At 36.6% G+C, this 13,834-nt stretch overlaps 2 protein-coding genes across 2 annotated transcripts; one reads left to right on the top strand and one right to left on the bottom strand.

Moving 5' to 3' along the window:
- Positions 1-2,839: 2,839 nt before the first annotated feature.
- On the bottom strand, positions 2,840-11,154 carry LOC122042554 (DDT domain-containing protein DDR4-like). The gene is made up of 12 exons (XM_042602723.1): positions 10,657-11,154; positions 10,444-10,554; positions 8,734-8,820; positions 8,607-8,644; positions 8,441-8,522; positions 7,121-7,227; positions 6,851-7,007; positions 6,217-6,309; positions 5,315-5,438; positions 4,425-4,467; positions 4,144-4,329; positions 2,840-4,061 (listed from the first exon to the last, which is right to left on the bottom strand). Exons 1-12 carry the CDS (start codon positions 11,116-11,118, stop codon positions 3,308-3,310), a joined length of 2,244 nt encoding a protein of 747 aa, XP_042458657.1. The 5' UTR covers positions 11,119-11,154; the 3' UTR covers positions 2,840-3,307.
- A 1,584-nt stretch (positions 11,155-12,738) lies between these two features.
- Positions 12,739-13,338, top strand: LOC122044095. The gene has a single exon (XM_042604637.1). The coding sequence runs from the start codon at positions 12,739-12,741 to the stop codon at positions 13,336-13,338; it is 600 nt and encodes a 199-aa protein (XP_042460571.1).
- Positions 13,339-13,834: the final 496 nt, after the last annotated feature.

Genomic DNA, 13,834 nt, shown 5'->3' with positions numbered 1-13,834 from the left:
CCTAACAACTCTAAGGGCCTTGTAGCCAAGGGGTGCTACAGGCTGCTGCTCTGCCATAATGATATCTGTAAAATAACATTGCGATACATCATAATAAGATTTAAAAACATGATAATATAAATATAAAACAATATGAAAGCATAATTTACTTGATGAATAATAATGTTAATATTTAATCATCATTAACATCTGACTAATTAACATTAACAGTTTTTTATGTCCTGATCGCTTGATGAGCTTAGTTCAACATTATCCTCATTGTTGGATATCTCTCCATCATCTATCTCTTCATAAGTGACATTAACATCTACAAGTAATTGAGAAGTAGATTGGAGTTGTTAAATAAATGTCTCTCCATTTCATCATTCTGAAATGCATCATGGTTTTGAGGAGTGACTGTGTTTGACATCTCTATGGTCAAGCGAGACTTGATTAGAGAAACAGAGAACCATTCACTATATCTTCTTCTCTTCGTAGGATATTCAAGATAGAAAACTTGACTCACTTGCATCTTGAAATAAAAGGCTCAAACTTGTTAAATCTTTTCTTTTCATTAACATCAACTAAATTATAATTTAGATGTATTCTAATATATATTCTTGGGTCAGATCATATCATAAACATTTGAACAACACACACCTCTTTATTAGTAATGTAGGATATTCAATATCTATGATTTCTTCAAGTCTACCATAGTAATCAAACTCAGTGTTATTATTGTCAATAGATCCTTTGACACAAACATCAGAATTATAAGTTAATCTCCGTGAATCTAGTTGTGCCACATGGAATTTAAGTTTAACATAGTAACCAGAATACACCTTTATTTTACAGAGGGATCCTGATGTAACATTCATTATCCTATCATCTTGGACATTTAATATTCTACGATCTTTCACCTATAAAAATAATTAACATATAAATTAGGACACTTCTACAGCTGATGGTTAAATCGTCGCTTCACTGTCCGGCTCATCCTATTCAAAGTTAAACCTTGTTTTTTAAACTAATTCTACAATTAATACTATTTTACTAGATCTTTAAAAAAAAATCAAAGAGATATATTGATATATGGATAATTTACCACATTGATTGATGAGGCATTTGGTATGTTTAAAATAAAGAATTTATATCCTGGATTTTTTTAATATTTTAAATTTTAAAAATGTTAAATTCAAACTTTTTTTAGGTAATTTATATAGCAGTGATAATTCGTCAAGTCCCCAAAGTTTTATAGTGTAAATTTACACGAATATAATTATTTGTATTAAAAAAATAAAAATTATAGAGAAATTTAAATGTTTTACTAATGCAAAATTGACGTTAACGTTCATATTGATTTGGGTATTGAACAAAAACTAGTACACTCGATTAATAGTATTGATATTATTTTTAAATAACTAAAATTTAGAATTGTAAATTGATCAAAATTTAAATTATTAGATTTAGTTAAAGGATATGTCAGATTAACTTTCTAAACAAATATAAAATTTAACAGTCAGAAGTGCAGAATTAAGATCGAGGTTCAAATTTGGAAACAAATTTGATATAGCGATAGATTATCTTGAATTGATTTTGAAAACAAATTTGGAAACTGGTGGAATAAGATTTGTTCCGATAAATATGGAAAATTAACCGATTTAATCATATGATTGATTACCTAAATTGTTGGAAATCGACAGCGACTACTCGACCAAAAACTATTTATACGAGAGCAGAGAAGAAGATCCATCCTCTTCATTTGCTCTTCTTCTTCTTCACCGGAGTTTCTCCTCCTCCTTGTCCTTGATCGATCGATTGCTAAGACGACGACCATGCCGAGGTACACGGACGGCGTAGAGTGGTTTGACTGCGTGGAGTGCGACGGCCTCCACTTCGCCGTCACCGCCGGCGGCAAGATCGCGTTCGTCGAGCTGTTTGACGATCCCGTGGTGATCAACCCCGTCCACGACGTCGACGACGTGGTGGAGCGCGGAGAGAAGACTGTTCTGCGGGCGATGGAGTTGGAGAGCGAGAGGACCATCGACGACGAGAGCACCGACACATGGCTGCACTTCTTCGACGTCTACCTGGAGGACTCGCCGGCCACCTTCAGCGCTTTCGTCTCCGGCCGCCGGATCAGCGGCATGACGCGCTTCAGCTGAAGCGTATTCTTAAGGCTTCGTCTCATTAATTGGCTTCGAGTGTGTAGTTATGTGATTAATTCATGAAGTAGTAAATTTGAACAGATTAATTGTCCTTGTTTTGTTCTTAGCTTTATGGATGTTCTTGAACAAAGACTTTTTTGAAAGGCATTGATTTTCTTGATAAGATTATTTTAAATCTGATTCAACTGAGCTTATTTGATAGATCCTGAGAAGTTTCCTAATTTTGAACCATTTATATGTTAAGAAAGATCGCATTCGTCCAAATCTGAAAGTTATAAAAGGTAAAATAACATTTGTTTATTGCACAGTTTGTTTTAATTGAGTTATAAGGGAAACGTTATTTCGATATGAATACGATTTTTTTTTTTAGCTTATGATTTTCTGGTTTTATTTATTTTTTACTAAATTTTAATAATTCTTATTTAACAAGCAGATCATGATCACAATTATCATGTTCGTTCTATTTTTTTAATTCCGTTTTGTTATTATTGTCATATGCATTTAGTAGATACTGTTGATCTTGTTATAGGAAGCCAAGAAGGAAAAGTAAGAACGAACAAAAAATTATAAAGAATTTATAATAAAAGATTATAAAATAACAACAAAAAGAAAAAAAAAAAAAAAGAAAATAAGACTTATAAAATTATTAGCATCTTTGCATAACTGATTAGCACAATTTATGGAAATAACTATTCAACAGAAAATCGATCATGTCATTTATGGAAACAACGTTGCTCATTGGCTCAACAGGCCGTAGAATTAATCAAGACATGAACAAAGCTTGAAAATTACTCAATATCGACTCTCCTCGCTAAAATTGCTACATGGGTATACCCTCTAAGCTAAGGTTTATAAGGGTCGTGCCTCTACGTAGAGGAAAAAGCAACAATTACTGAGAGCTCATCTGCTTACGGATATTGCACATGAAACATGTCGAACAGGGTCCAATGAGCTGTACTTCACATCCAAGGCGAGTGGTGCCTGATCTCCAAACCGTGAATTAGAAAACTGAGATTGCTAATAAGTCTGTCTCAACTGTCATTCTTTATCTTGTGAGAATTGACAGTCATAAATTCAACCGTCAGATTTGCACACTGATAGCTTAACGGCATGTTGAGAGGATGGAGTCAAACAATCACACAGCTCATCGAGCATGTGGCCTAGGAGTCATGCACATCTCCATCTTTGGTGCTTGGGCCTTCGTCGAAACTTGTCCCGGTGGCAAGTTTGTTAAGGTCTAGATACCTTAGTCTTTGGAGACCATACTCCTCCTCTCTGTCATTATCCATCTTTTCTACTGCTTGTTGCTGCTCATTGTGTCCATCCTCGATATGGTCCACAGTCATCTCTCTATCTGCCAATTCTTTGCTGCCTTCTTCGGCAGAATCTTGACTTGGCGTTGAAAGTTCTAGATCGCCTGATGCATCAGAATTTTCATCTGTTGCATTTGACTTGCCTGGTCTGGCTGAATCTGTATCTGTATCAGCTGGTCTGGCTGAATCAGTATCTGTATCAGATTGCTCATACTGTCGGTAATTTATATGCGAACGCATTGATCTCTTGCTCCGTCTTAGGCCTGTTTGGAGTTTATCAACCGATCTCAACTTTGTTTCTCGTCTAGTTCGACTTGGAAACGTCTTAATATGCCACTGCTCTTCCATATCTTCACTCGTACTGAGAGAATATTCCTCTTCTTCCTCATCTTCCTCATCTTCAGCATTTTCCTCCTCCCAACGATATTCCTCATCCCCCTCTGAACCACTCAATGCCTTTCTCTTTTTTCTACTTCTCAAATATTCATCGTCGTATACTGCTTCCCCTACTATGTCATCATCACTGCCGTAATCTGCATCAATATCTGAGACGGTATTCACAAAATCTTTCTCTGAATATCTCTGAGGTCTTTTTCTTTGCCTATTGCAAAGTTACAGAAGTGCAAAGTTAGATGGTCTTATCAAATAAGAACAATTTAAAAGAACCACCACAGTCATGGTACCTGCGGTCGAGATTCTCATCCTGCTGGTCAACATCAGTTTCTTCTTTGTCATTTGAATGTGGGGACTGTGCATCATCAATGTCGGTTGGATCTATTTGAGAAGGTCCATTCCAATTACCATTTGCATATAACTCAGGACTCGCAGCAACAACTTTTCTAACATTTTCAGGTGAGCATTGTCTTTTCCTGCAACAAAGAATGTTATAGAGAATTCTACACATTTGTTAATTTATGAACAATAGTGCTGATTTATATGTAAAAGAAAAAGACGGTCTACATACTTGGTGATTTTAATAGCTTCACTGATAGAGCGGTCATAGTCATCTGAAAATTAGTTCAACTGAAAATTATTATCACTTTGATTTCAGTTACAAAACAGAAAAATAAAAGCAAAGGATTAGTGGTACCCCTTAAAGCAACAAGGATTTAGTAAAACTATCATCAGGAAAAAAAAATTTAGTCTAGTCTATACCATATCACAAGCATAAGCAAGAACTATGCCCAGAATATGAGAACTAATCCACTGATGAAATCACATGGAATAGGATAATGTTCGAATATAGATTGAAGCAAACCAAGGTTGCCTACATGAGTGGTTGACTTGATAAATCAGAACATGAGTTATAATCAATCAATAATGGTTGTCACAATATGACTTGATAAATCGGTACATGAGTTATAATCAATCAATAATGGTTGTCACAATATGATTTCCGATATGATTTCCCATAACTTTTAGTAGTTTCAAGTTTCAACCAAGGTTTCTAATAGCATTTCTAGGCAGTTTGCCAGACCAGTATGGTACATATAATCCAAGCAAATAGGACTTCGAGAAACAAAGAAACTTCAGGTGGGAGATGATAGACCATTTGGTACTGCTCATCATTATGAACTGGTCCAGTCATATACAAGGAAAAAAAATGAATGTGAAGGAAAAACATTTCTGGATATGGACGGAAACCCAAGATCGTATCATCAACTTCAAAAGACTTTACTGACTTGGAAGTTGACCCTTCTGCGTGGAGAAATATTTTTGACCAATAATAATAGGATAAAATGATGATGATAATGTAACAATACAGCAGCATAACTAGGACATTTCAAGAAGAAATGAATATTACATGTCAAAACATTGATAAGAATCATAATATTAGAGTTTGAATGGTCCTACCAAATGTATATGTGACAGGTTTTCTATCCCGAAGGGAGCGACCTAATGAAATTCCATCTGCAGTCACAAAGCTATCAAGGAGGAGCGCTTCCCTGTGTTGCTTTTTGAACAATCTTTCCTTTTTCTGTGGAGGATGGCCAAAAAACTCAAAAAATTGGGAATGTGCAAGAGTAATGAACAGAAAATTCATGAAAATTTACAATCCAATAAATCCACAAAGGGATTGTTTGTTGCTTGTAAATAGCATTTTGCATAGTCAATCAATTTGCAAGTTTTCATTTTTTAAAAAATGTAACCAGAAAATTTATTTAAAAGTAGCCCATAAAGGCTGAAAATATAACTAGAACTTGAAATGGCCACAGTTTGCATTTGCAGTCTGTATGTAACAACAAAAAATATATCAAATAAAAAAAAATACTATTATCTAATGCCCACTTTTTATTTCAAGAGTTTGCTAAAAAAAATTATAATAAGAAGACATTGATTTAATATTCCAACAACATATATGAAATTTCAAATATGCTAATAAGCAAGTTTTATGGATATGATATCAACATGTGATGTAAGATTTCTTTAAAATATTTCCTACTCCATTTCAAAAATAATTACACTATCATAATAATTAAAACTCATGTTGCAACAAATTAAAAACTTATTGATTATCAAATATCTTTTTTTTTAAGTAAAACATAATTCTATCAAGTACTTAGTGTTATTTGATTTACTTGAATTTGTAAATACTACTATTGGAAACCAATCCAAAATTGCATGTGCAAGGAACCAAACAGAAAGTTAAAAATATCTTTTGCAGTAATATTTGCCCAGTGTTAATCACAGGCAATACCAAATATAAGTAACTAGACATCCTAGAATAGCAATTGGTAAGTGAAAAGGATCAATACTTTATGAATTTTCTCAATCCCTGGCAGACAATCAATTTTTAGTTTCTTCCCAAGAGAGGCTTCTGTTCTGTTTTTACTTGAAAACAGCTTCTCCTGCAACAAGCATTTAACATCAATAAGAACAAAAAAAATCTAAAACTAAAAAAGAGGAATGGAATAGTGAACAATGAGATTAGACAGATGAAAAGGTAAGTTTAAATTTACAGGGAAAAAACAACTTTAAATGTCAAATATTGAGAGGACCATCAAAAAAATCATATATGTTCAAAAATACAAAGAACAAATAATAATTATCCTTATGACGGAACCAAAACCAGATAAGACTCAGTGGAAATATAAATTGTTCAAGCTAAAATTTTAGTCTGCAGAGTTAATTGTGTTTCAGGGAGTGCGCTTTTAGTAATCACTAAGTTGTAACAACACTAGTGATTGTGAAGATAACGAAAGATGAATTTACCCTCCTTGGATATAATAAAATGGACATTTTAAAGAAATTTGGAGTTTCTATAGTTCCATTACCTTTAATTGGTTTTATGCTTTATTCAAGATGTGCTGGTACAAGCATAATGCAGCCTAAACCTAGAGAAAACAGATGACATTGTGACGTGGCAACAAAAAAAAAGGAGAAACTCACAGAAACTCCTTGAAATTCATCTAAGTTAGTTGCGACAGTTTCCCACTGCAAAGATGTAGAGGGAGTAGCTGATGATCTTTTTGCCCTGGTGTTTTTTGTCTCAACTCGTCTAATTTCACGGTATAATCTATGACCAACAATAGGATCATCTTCATACCTGAGAAATGAAGAAATTACCACAATGACAATCATGATATATAATATGTAGTTGTAAGAAGCATTGTGAAATAAAGTGCCAAGGTACTCGAATTCTAAACATAATCACCATACCAATAGGAAATCCCATGTGAAACACTACCAATCCTTTCTTTGCGAAAAGTTGAAAGTTGGATGCCATGTTTCAAAGAATTATCAATAAAAGTTCGAATGTCTTCTTGCTGCAAAGTAGAAAAAATGATGCTAAAGATCCAATGTAAGGTAGCTCTCAAAAATAATCATTTGAAGCTCTGATCAATCGAAACATAAGGCTCTTAGTTAAATTATGTAGTTAGAATATTTGATTAGCCAAAACCCTGAAATAACATTAACTAGATTATAGTAGATGCAAACAACAAAATCCAGTGTTGTTGAAGTGTGATCGATTCGGTACGAATGCACAATCCTGCAGTCCAGATAATTCAGAACACAGTAGCGTCATGTTCTGTTGGATTTATGGATCATGATCCCACCCAAGCCCATAGGAATGGTTGGACGGGCATTCTAGTCTGTTTCATCCCAAGTTCAGATCTAGTAAGGTTTGGCGTGTGGTGAAAATGACAAATGTCACAAATTTAAAGCATAACACTAGGTCCCCACATATATTCTTCCTCCACTGTAGAGACTAACACTAGGTCCCTACATAACTTCTTCCTTCATGGCAAGCGTGGTGTCAAGAAAGATTGATGGTAAATGGCGGGGGCAAAAATTGAATTTTGAAGCTCATATGTCTTGTCTGTTGACGCCTTGTGAAATCTTTGTAATGATTATTGAATCAGCACAAACTATGGGTTCATACTGTTCTTAAGCAAAATTAGGATGCAATACAATGTTGTATAAAACATACAGTAAAATCTTAGCATACTCGACTAGTTCACCTCCAAAAAGTATTAAAAAAATTTAGCTTAAGCCTGAGATATATAAGATACTGCAAAAACAAGCTATTGGCTATCCTTTAGATTTACAGTAAACTATAAATTGCGTATACAAACAGAAAAGAGGGATTCAAAATTTGAGAGTATGCTCTTGTTACTTGGAAAGAAAATAGAATGAAGATAATTTAGAAATTACCAATCATATTAGTCATGTCAGTCATGTCTAGAATACCCACAAGAAATTATTGGGAAAACCCCACCATAAGTTGAAACAAAGTTATATTATTTCTAAAGAGATTCAAAAAAAGAAATGCCACTAAAGAAGCAGTCTTTAAAGAACATAAGTTATCTGCAATGATCACTTAAATATGGAACTAAGCCACTTATTGAAATAAAGGCATCAGTCGTATTATACCATTTCAAGGTTCGCTAATAAGAAATAACACCAATCAAAAAGTAATAGATAAAGATCAAACTTTAAAATTTAGTAAGAGAATATAGTTGTTCAATCAAGAGGCACCTCAACACGTATGTCACAAAGTGCCTTCAAAATCACCACTCTTGTCATAGGCTGAAGCGTTTTATATTTCTCAATCTCTGTCCTGAGAATTATAGAATTTAAGTAATTATTAGCTGGGAATAATTCAGCAAGCATTATAGATTTTTTGTATAGTTTATAAGCTCACCCATGAGATGCAACAATTGGGACCTCACCATCGGCAACCTGCACCAGTGAATCTCGACTAAATTATTCCATTATACTAACTCTTTACTGCAATATTGTTTATAGGGGAATTTAAAATATTACAGTACCCAGTGCCACCAATCTCTTAACTTTCGGCAGAGCACAGTAATCCAAGTTGCACGCCCTAGAGCCATGCGAGTTACTGGAGGAATCACCTGTTGACACAAACAGGAAGATATAAACACCAGATAAATTTTTAACTAATCAATTTTCTAAAAATCTAATTTTTTCAGATATTAGTCACTGTTAAGAAGAAATTATCTCCAAATAACACGATAAAGTCATGAGAATGACATTGATTCAAGCTAGGATAGAACCCAAAAATACAGGAAGAAAGAGTGATTATAGGAAATCATGACAAACAAGCTTCGCTGAGAGCATGCAAAAGAGAAACCAAGGTTGACTCTAAAGCAATTACAGTTTGCCCAAACAATTAATAGGCATGGAAAACAAAACGATACACTTTCCAGTTTCTAAAAAAAAATAAAGTGGATAATAGTTACTGCTAACTGAAGCATAATTGATTGGACACCACTTGTACTGCTCTTCCACTAATCCAGTCTACTCTCCTTTTCCCCACCTCCTCTCCCTCCCTCTAGCTTTCCTTCTTCCCACCCTTCCTCCACCAAAGTAGACAACCTCAAGATGCGGGGAAAATTCCATGTAGTTAATCTGTCAGAAACTTCATAGTAGCAAGGTTCAATGCTATAGCATGGGATGGGGGGGGGGGGGGGGGGGGGGGGGGGGAATAAACAAATAAGTGGGTAAGTGCTGACATGATGAGCGTGGCTAACATCTAAGCACCTAGTTAATATCACTTCTAATTAATATTATTATACATTTGTGTTTCAAGAGTACAGTAAGATAATAAAATTATTTAAGCATTGATTTCAACTTTGGTATCTGTAATACAAAATCCAAAAGCGAATCAAGATGACAAATGTAAGAGCAACCATGCAATCTAACATAAGTATATATCAGAGAGGTGGACTAAAACTTTCTTCTACAGAAAGTGAAAACCAATTCTGGTTTACATGACTTGGACCTCCTGAAAACCAAAAGAATCAAGAAGATGAAACTATATACAATGTCACTTAAGAAATAACCACAATATTGCACTTTCATTAATGTTTCATAGAAACACAGCACTACTAACACTATCCACTAAGCAAAAGGTCCTAGAGCTGTCCATTTCATTGGCTAAGACTAAAAACTGCCAGTTAGGTTACAAAAAGGAACAAATAGTATTGGCAAATTCAGTGAGCAAAAATTCTATATCACATAAAACGAGCTACGGCTCATGAAAATAAAAATGTGATATCATAAAGCAAGGAGGGACTCAGGTCTCCTAGAAGCTTTCTAATTTACTTCGGAAAGAAAGAGTTGATCGTTGACCATGAATGAATGTATTATCTACCAAAGTTGACCATGAATAAATGTATTATCTACCATTGTGGGCAAACGATAGACATAGAAACAAGATGTTAGAGGTAGTGATATAAATAATGGCTGAAGTTGCAAAAGCTGTAATAAATCACGTCAGCTAAACAATGAGCTGCCAAAAGATTTGTTAGATCAATAGGAGATGCAATTGAAAGAAACACCTATAAGGTTTCACAAAGAGGCACACGATCACACTCTAGTCGAGAAAAAGAATGAGTTTGCAGACAAGGAGAGACAAATATACTTTCTATTGTAAAAAAAATCTAGGCAGTTAGTTTGAATGAACAGACAATAACAAAATTACAGTTTTTACGCCACAATCAAAAAGAGCGAACCTTTAGGAGAGGCATGTGCACGTCATCCAGAGTGCTGTTGGGCGTCAAAAGCGCCGTCTCGAGCTCCTCCGCTGAGAACTCCGCAACAATGTTCAGCAGAGGTCTGAAAACCTAGGAAACACAAACAGGACAAAAAAATGCCATTCTCAGAGAGCAATCAAAGAAAGATCGACCAAAGAAGAAGGACCAAAAACTTGAGAAGATGGTCCTCACATGAAGGAAGTTGAGGATGGAGGCAAGCTCCCACATGGACCGGAGCTCCCAGCGGGGAAGTTGCGGTGGTGACGGAGGCTCGACCAGCTGCGTGATCACCCTCCCGGCCTTCTGCTGCTCCTCCTTCTCCCGGCGCGTGAGGCGGCGCTCAGGCGGCGGTGGGAGGCTAGAGGCGGCTGCGGAGGGTGGGCGGGAGGTACAGGCACGAGGCAAGCGAGTTTTCCGGGGATAGGGTTCAGTGGGGGCGTGACGCGGGCGAGAGTCGTCCGCGGGGGGAAGGGATCCGTCCGCAGCGGGGGACGGCGTGGCGGGTGGATCGTCGGGCATGGCAGGGAGGGAGCGAGAACGGAAGGGGGGATCGAGCTGCAGCGAGGCGGGTGCGATGCCGGGGCAGAGTCCAAGGGAGGGTGACGAGGAAGTTGGGAGGAGGCGACGGCATGGGGAAGAAGAAGCGGAGGCCATGAGAGAAAAGAAAAGAATTGGGGAAGGAGGGTAGGAAAGGGCATTATGGGCATTTAACCCGCTTCTTTAATTTACGGAGAATGATTTTAAGAATATGCATGAAATAATTCGATATTAACCTAGTTAATAACGATGCAATTAATTAAGGCGCATTGTGAAATTAAGTTTTTTTCTATTAGAAAGATAATCCTGAAATACTAGCTGCGAGCCCATAGCATTTTTAATTTTTTTTATTTTTAATTAAAAGGATTTTTCATCATCGATCAAGATCTTGTTCGAAAACGAAAAGATGAAAATTTAAGAATATGACGACTTTGCTAACTGTAGATCATGCTCCATTCTATAAAATAAGTAACGTCAGTACCAAATCAGGGAAGGAGTTCTGGCATTGATCCCCTGATACTTAAGTCAGTCACCGGAACTGTAGAAGAAATGGATCAACAGTAAAACTAGCACAAATAGTAATAACGCGTACCTCTATTAGTGTTGGATCCTCTTTATATAGAGTCTTGGTATGCGGCATGTACGTTTCTCGAGACGTGGGCACACTTTCTAATATGTTCTATGAAAGGACCTGACAAGAAAGTATCTCTGACACCATACATTAACAAGGCATGCATATCCTAACAAGACAGTGGAAGCTTCTATCGTACGATCTTCTTGTCGACTATGTCTCGTATCAACGGCACTATCTCCCAAAAGGATATTGAGAGATACTATAGTGATCTCGTTGCTTGGCTAAGTAGGGAAGTCGCTCGACTGAAACTTCGCTTTGTCCATGGGCAGGCCCCGTTGTTTGGCTAAGAGAGATAACCGCTTGGCAGAGACTCCTTCACTCTGTCGGTCTCAGTTACTCTTCCTTATAGTGACTGTGGAGTAACATATCCTCCCCCATTCAGACAAGCTATCCGATCTTCTTTAGTGTTCTACTGCTTCGTACTGAACGTCAACTGTTATACGTATCATCTTGAGTTGGACGAGTAATTTGTTCAGATATATCTCCAACCGGTCGGACAACCGGTCAGACCTTAACTGACCCGACTGACTATTACAATTATCTTTCATTTAACCTTTTGATACTAGGACGTTGACTAGTTAGATTTTAACCTTACTTTAATAGTTAAACACGGTGTCAAGTGGAGCTCCTTGTGTTACCGCATCAGTAACAGTAAAGACATTGTTATTCCGTACATTGTTTCCAATTGTAATCATTTATTACCCAATTCTGATTAATTGTATGAATGAAACAATTAGTATAATATTGTAATAGTTCTTATAGTTACAGTTAGTAATTATTATAATATAAATATTATGGAACAAGATAAATTTATTTTATAACAATTATAAACTCATAGCTATTATAATATCATAATAGCTACAGTTTGATAATTATTATAATATAAATATTATTAAACAAGACGAGTGGTGACAGCCATATAAAATAGGATTTTAGTGGGGCTCTTTGATTTTTGTCCATTAATTATTTCTACCTCCTCCTCCTCCTCCTCCTCCCCTAAGTTTTGATTCTATTTTGGGTGAAGGATAAGAACAGTTATAAAGTGATTAAAATCAGGCAATGGCCAATATCTTGTTCTGTTATAAAGTGATCTAAATCAAGCAATGGCCAGTGCCTATTTAAACGTCGAGCTCCATGGCAGTGATCACGTCGAAGCAACGAGCACTATGAATCCCTCCACCGCCGCCCTCCCCCTCCTCATCCTCCTCCTCCTCCCCCGAGATTCCCAAGCGGCTGCTTCCGGTGATCCCCTGGTCAGGGACACATGCAAGCGCGCTGCCGACAGCTCCGACGGCCACGTGGACTTGGGGTTCTGCGTGCAAGCTCTGGAGTCGGACGCGGGCAGCGCCGTCGTAGCCGACGCCCGGCGCCTCGCGCTCATATCCGCCAACCTGACGCTGGCCAACGTCACGCGCACGCTCTACCTCGCCAAGACCTGGGTCGAGTACCTGACCAGCTGCCAGGAGATCTACGCGGAGATGAGCGCCAACGTGACGGACGCCATGAGGACGCTGGAAGCGGGGGACCTGGCTGGCGCCGCCAGGAAGATGGAGGCGGCCGCGATGTTGCCGAACGAGTGCGACATTCTGTTGTTCCAGGGCGACGGCAGCGTCGACTGGGGATCCAACCCCTTGCGGAAGCAGGACAATTACGCCTTGTTCTTGGCTTCCACCTCTTTGGCCATCTTACGCTCCCTAAATTGACCCTTTTTATATATTTTTTTTATTGTTTTATAATATTGCTAATTAATTTTTTAAAATGAAGGAATTTCGCTTGTAATGTTAGGTAGCATAATTGAATCGTTATCCTATTTAGAATTGATTTAAGATCAAGAATGAATCGGTTAAGATTGAATCATAGAATCATATGATCTTATTAAAAATCTTTAAAATCTTATGTATATTAATAATTAAAAAAAAAATACCTCAATCATTTACACTCAACACCTAATATTACATTACTACATGTATAAATTTAAATTAACTATAATTTAACTATCATTCTCAATAATAATACTTATATTTTCAAAGAATATAAAATTTCTATTAACATAATAATAATAACGCATTCAACCTCAAAAATATTTTCTTGGTTTATAAGATGATCCAATTTAAAGGCCAACAAAGTATTATAACAGAAGTTATTGAATCCTTTGATCCAAATATGTAACGTTAAAAATAATTTTCTAAAAACTAGTTG

Source organism: Zingiber officinale, chromosome 2A (genome assembly GCF_018446385.1).
Source record: "Zingiber officinale cultivar Zhangliang chromosome 2A, Zo_v1.1, whole genome shotgun sequence".
Classification (NCBI taxonomy): Eukaryota; Viridiplantae; Streptophyta; class Magnoliopsida; order Zingiberales; family Zingiberaceae; genus Zingiber; species Zingiber officinale.
The sequence above is the reverse complement of the archived record's forward strand: the minus strand, read 5'-3'. Positions and strand labels throughout refer to the sequence as shown.

Coding starts and splice junctions, on each gene's coding strand:
- LOC122044095 (XM_042604637.1), top strand. CDS start 12,739: ATGGCCAGTGCCTATTTAAACGTCGAGCTCCATGGCAGTGATCACGTC.
- LOC122042554 (XM_042602723.1), bottom strand. CDS start 11,118: ATGGCCTCCGCTTCTTCTTCCCCATGCCGTCGCCTCCTCCCAACTTCC. Junction 7,008..7,120: donor TCACATGGGATTTCCTATTG/GTATGGTGATTA, acceptor TTCATTTCTCAG/GTATGAAGATGATCCTATTG. Junction 4,330..4,424: donor GAAGCTATTAAAATCACCAA/GTATGTAGACCG, acceptor TCTTTGTTGCAG/GAAAAGACAATGCTCACCTG.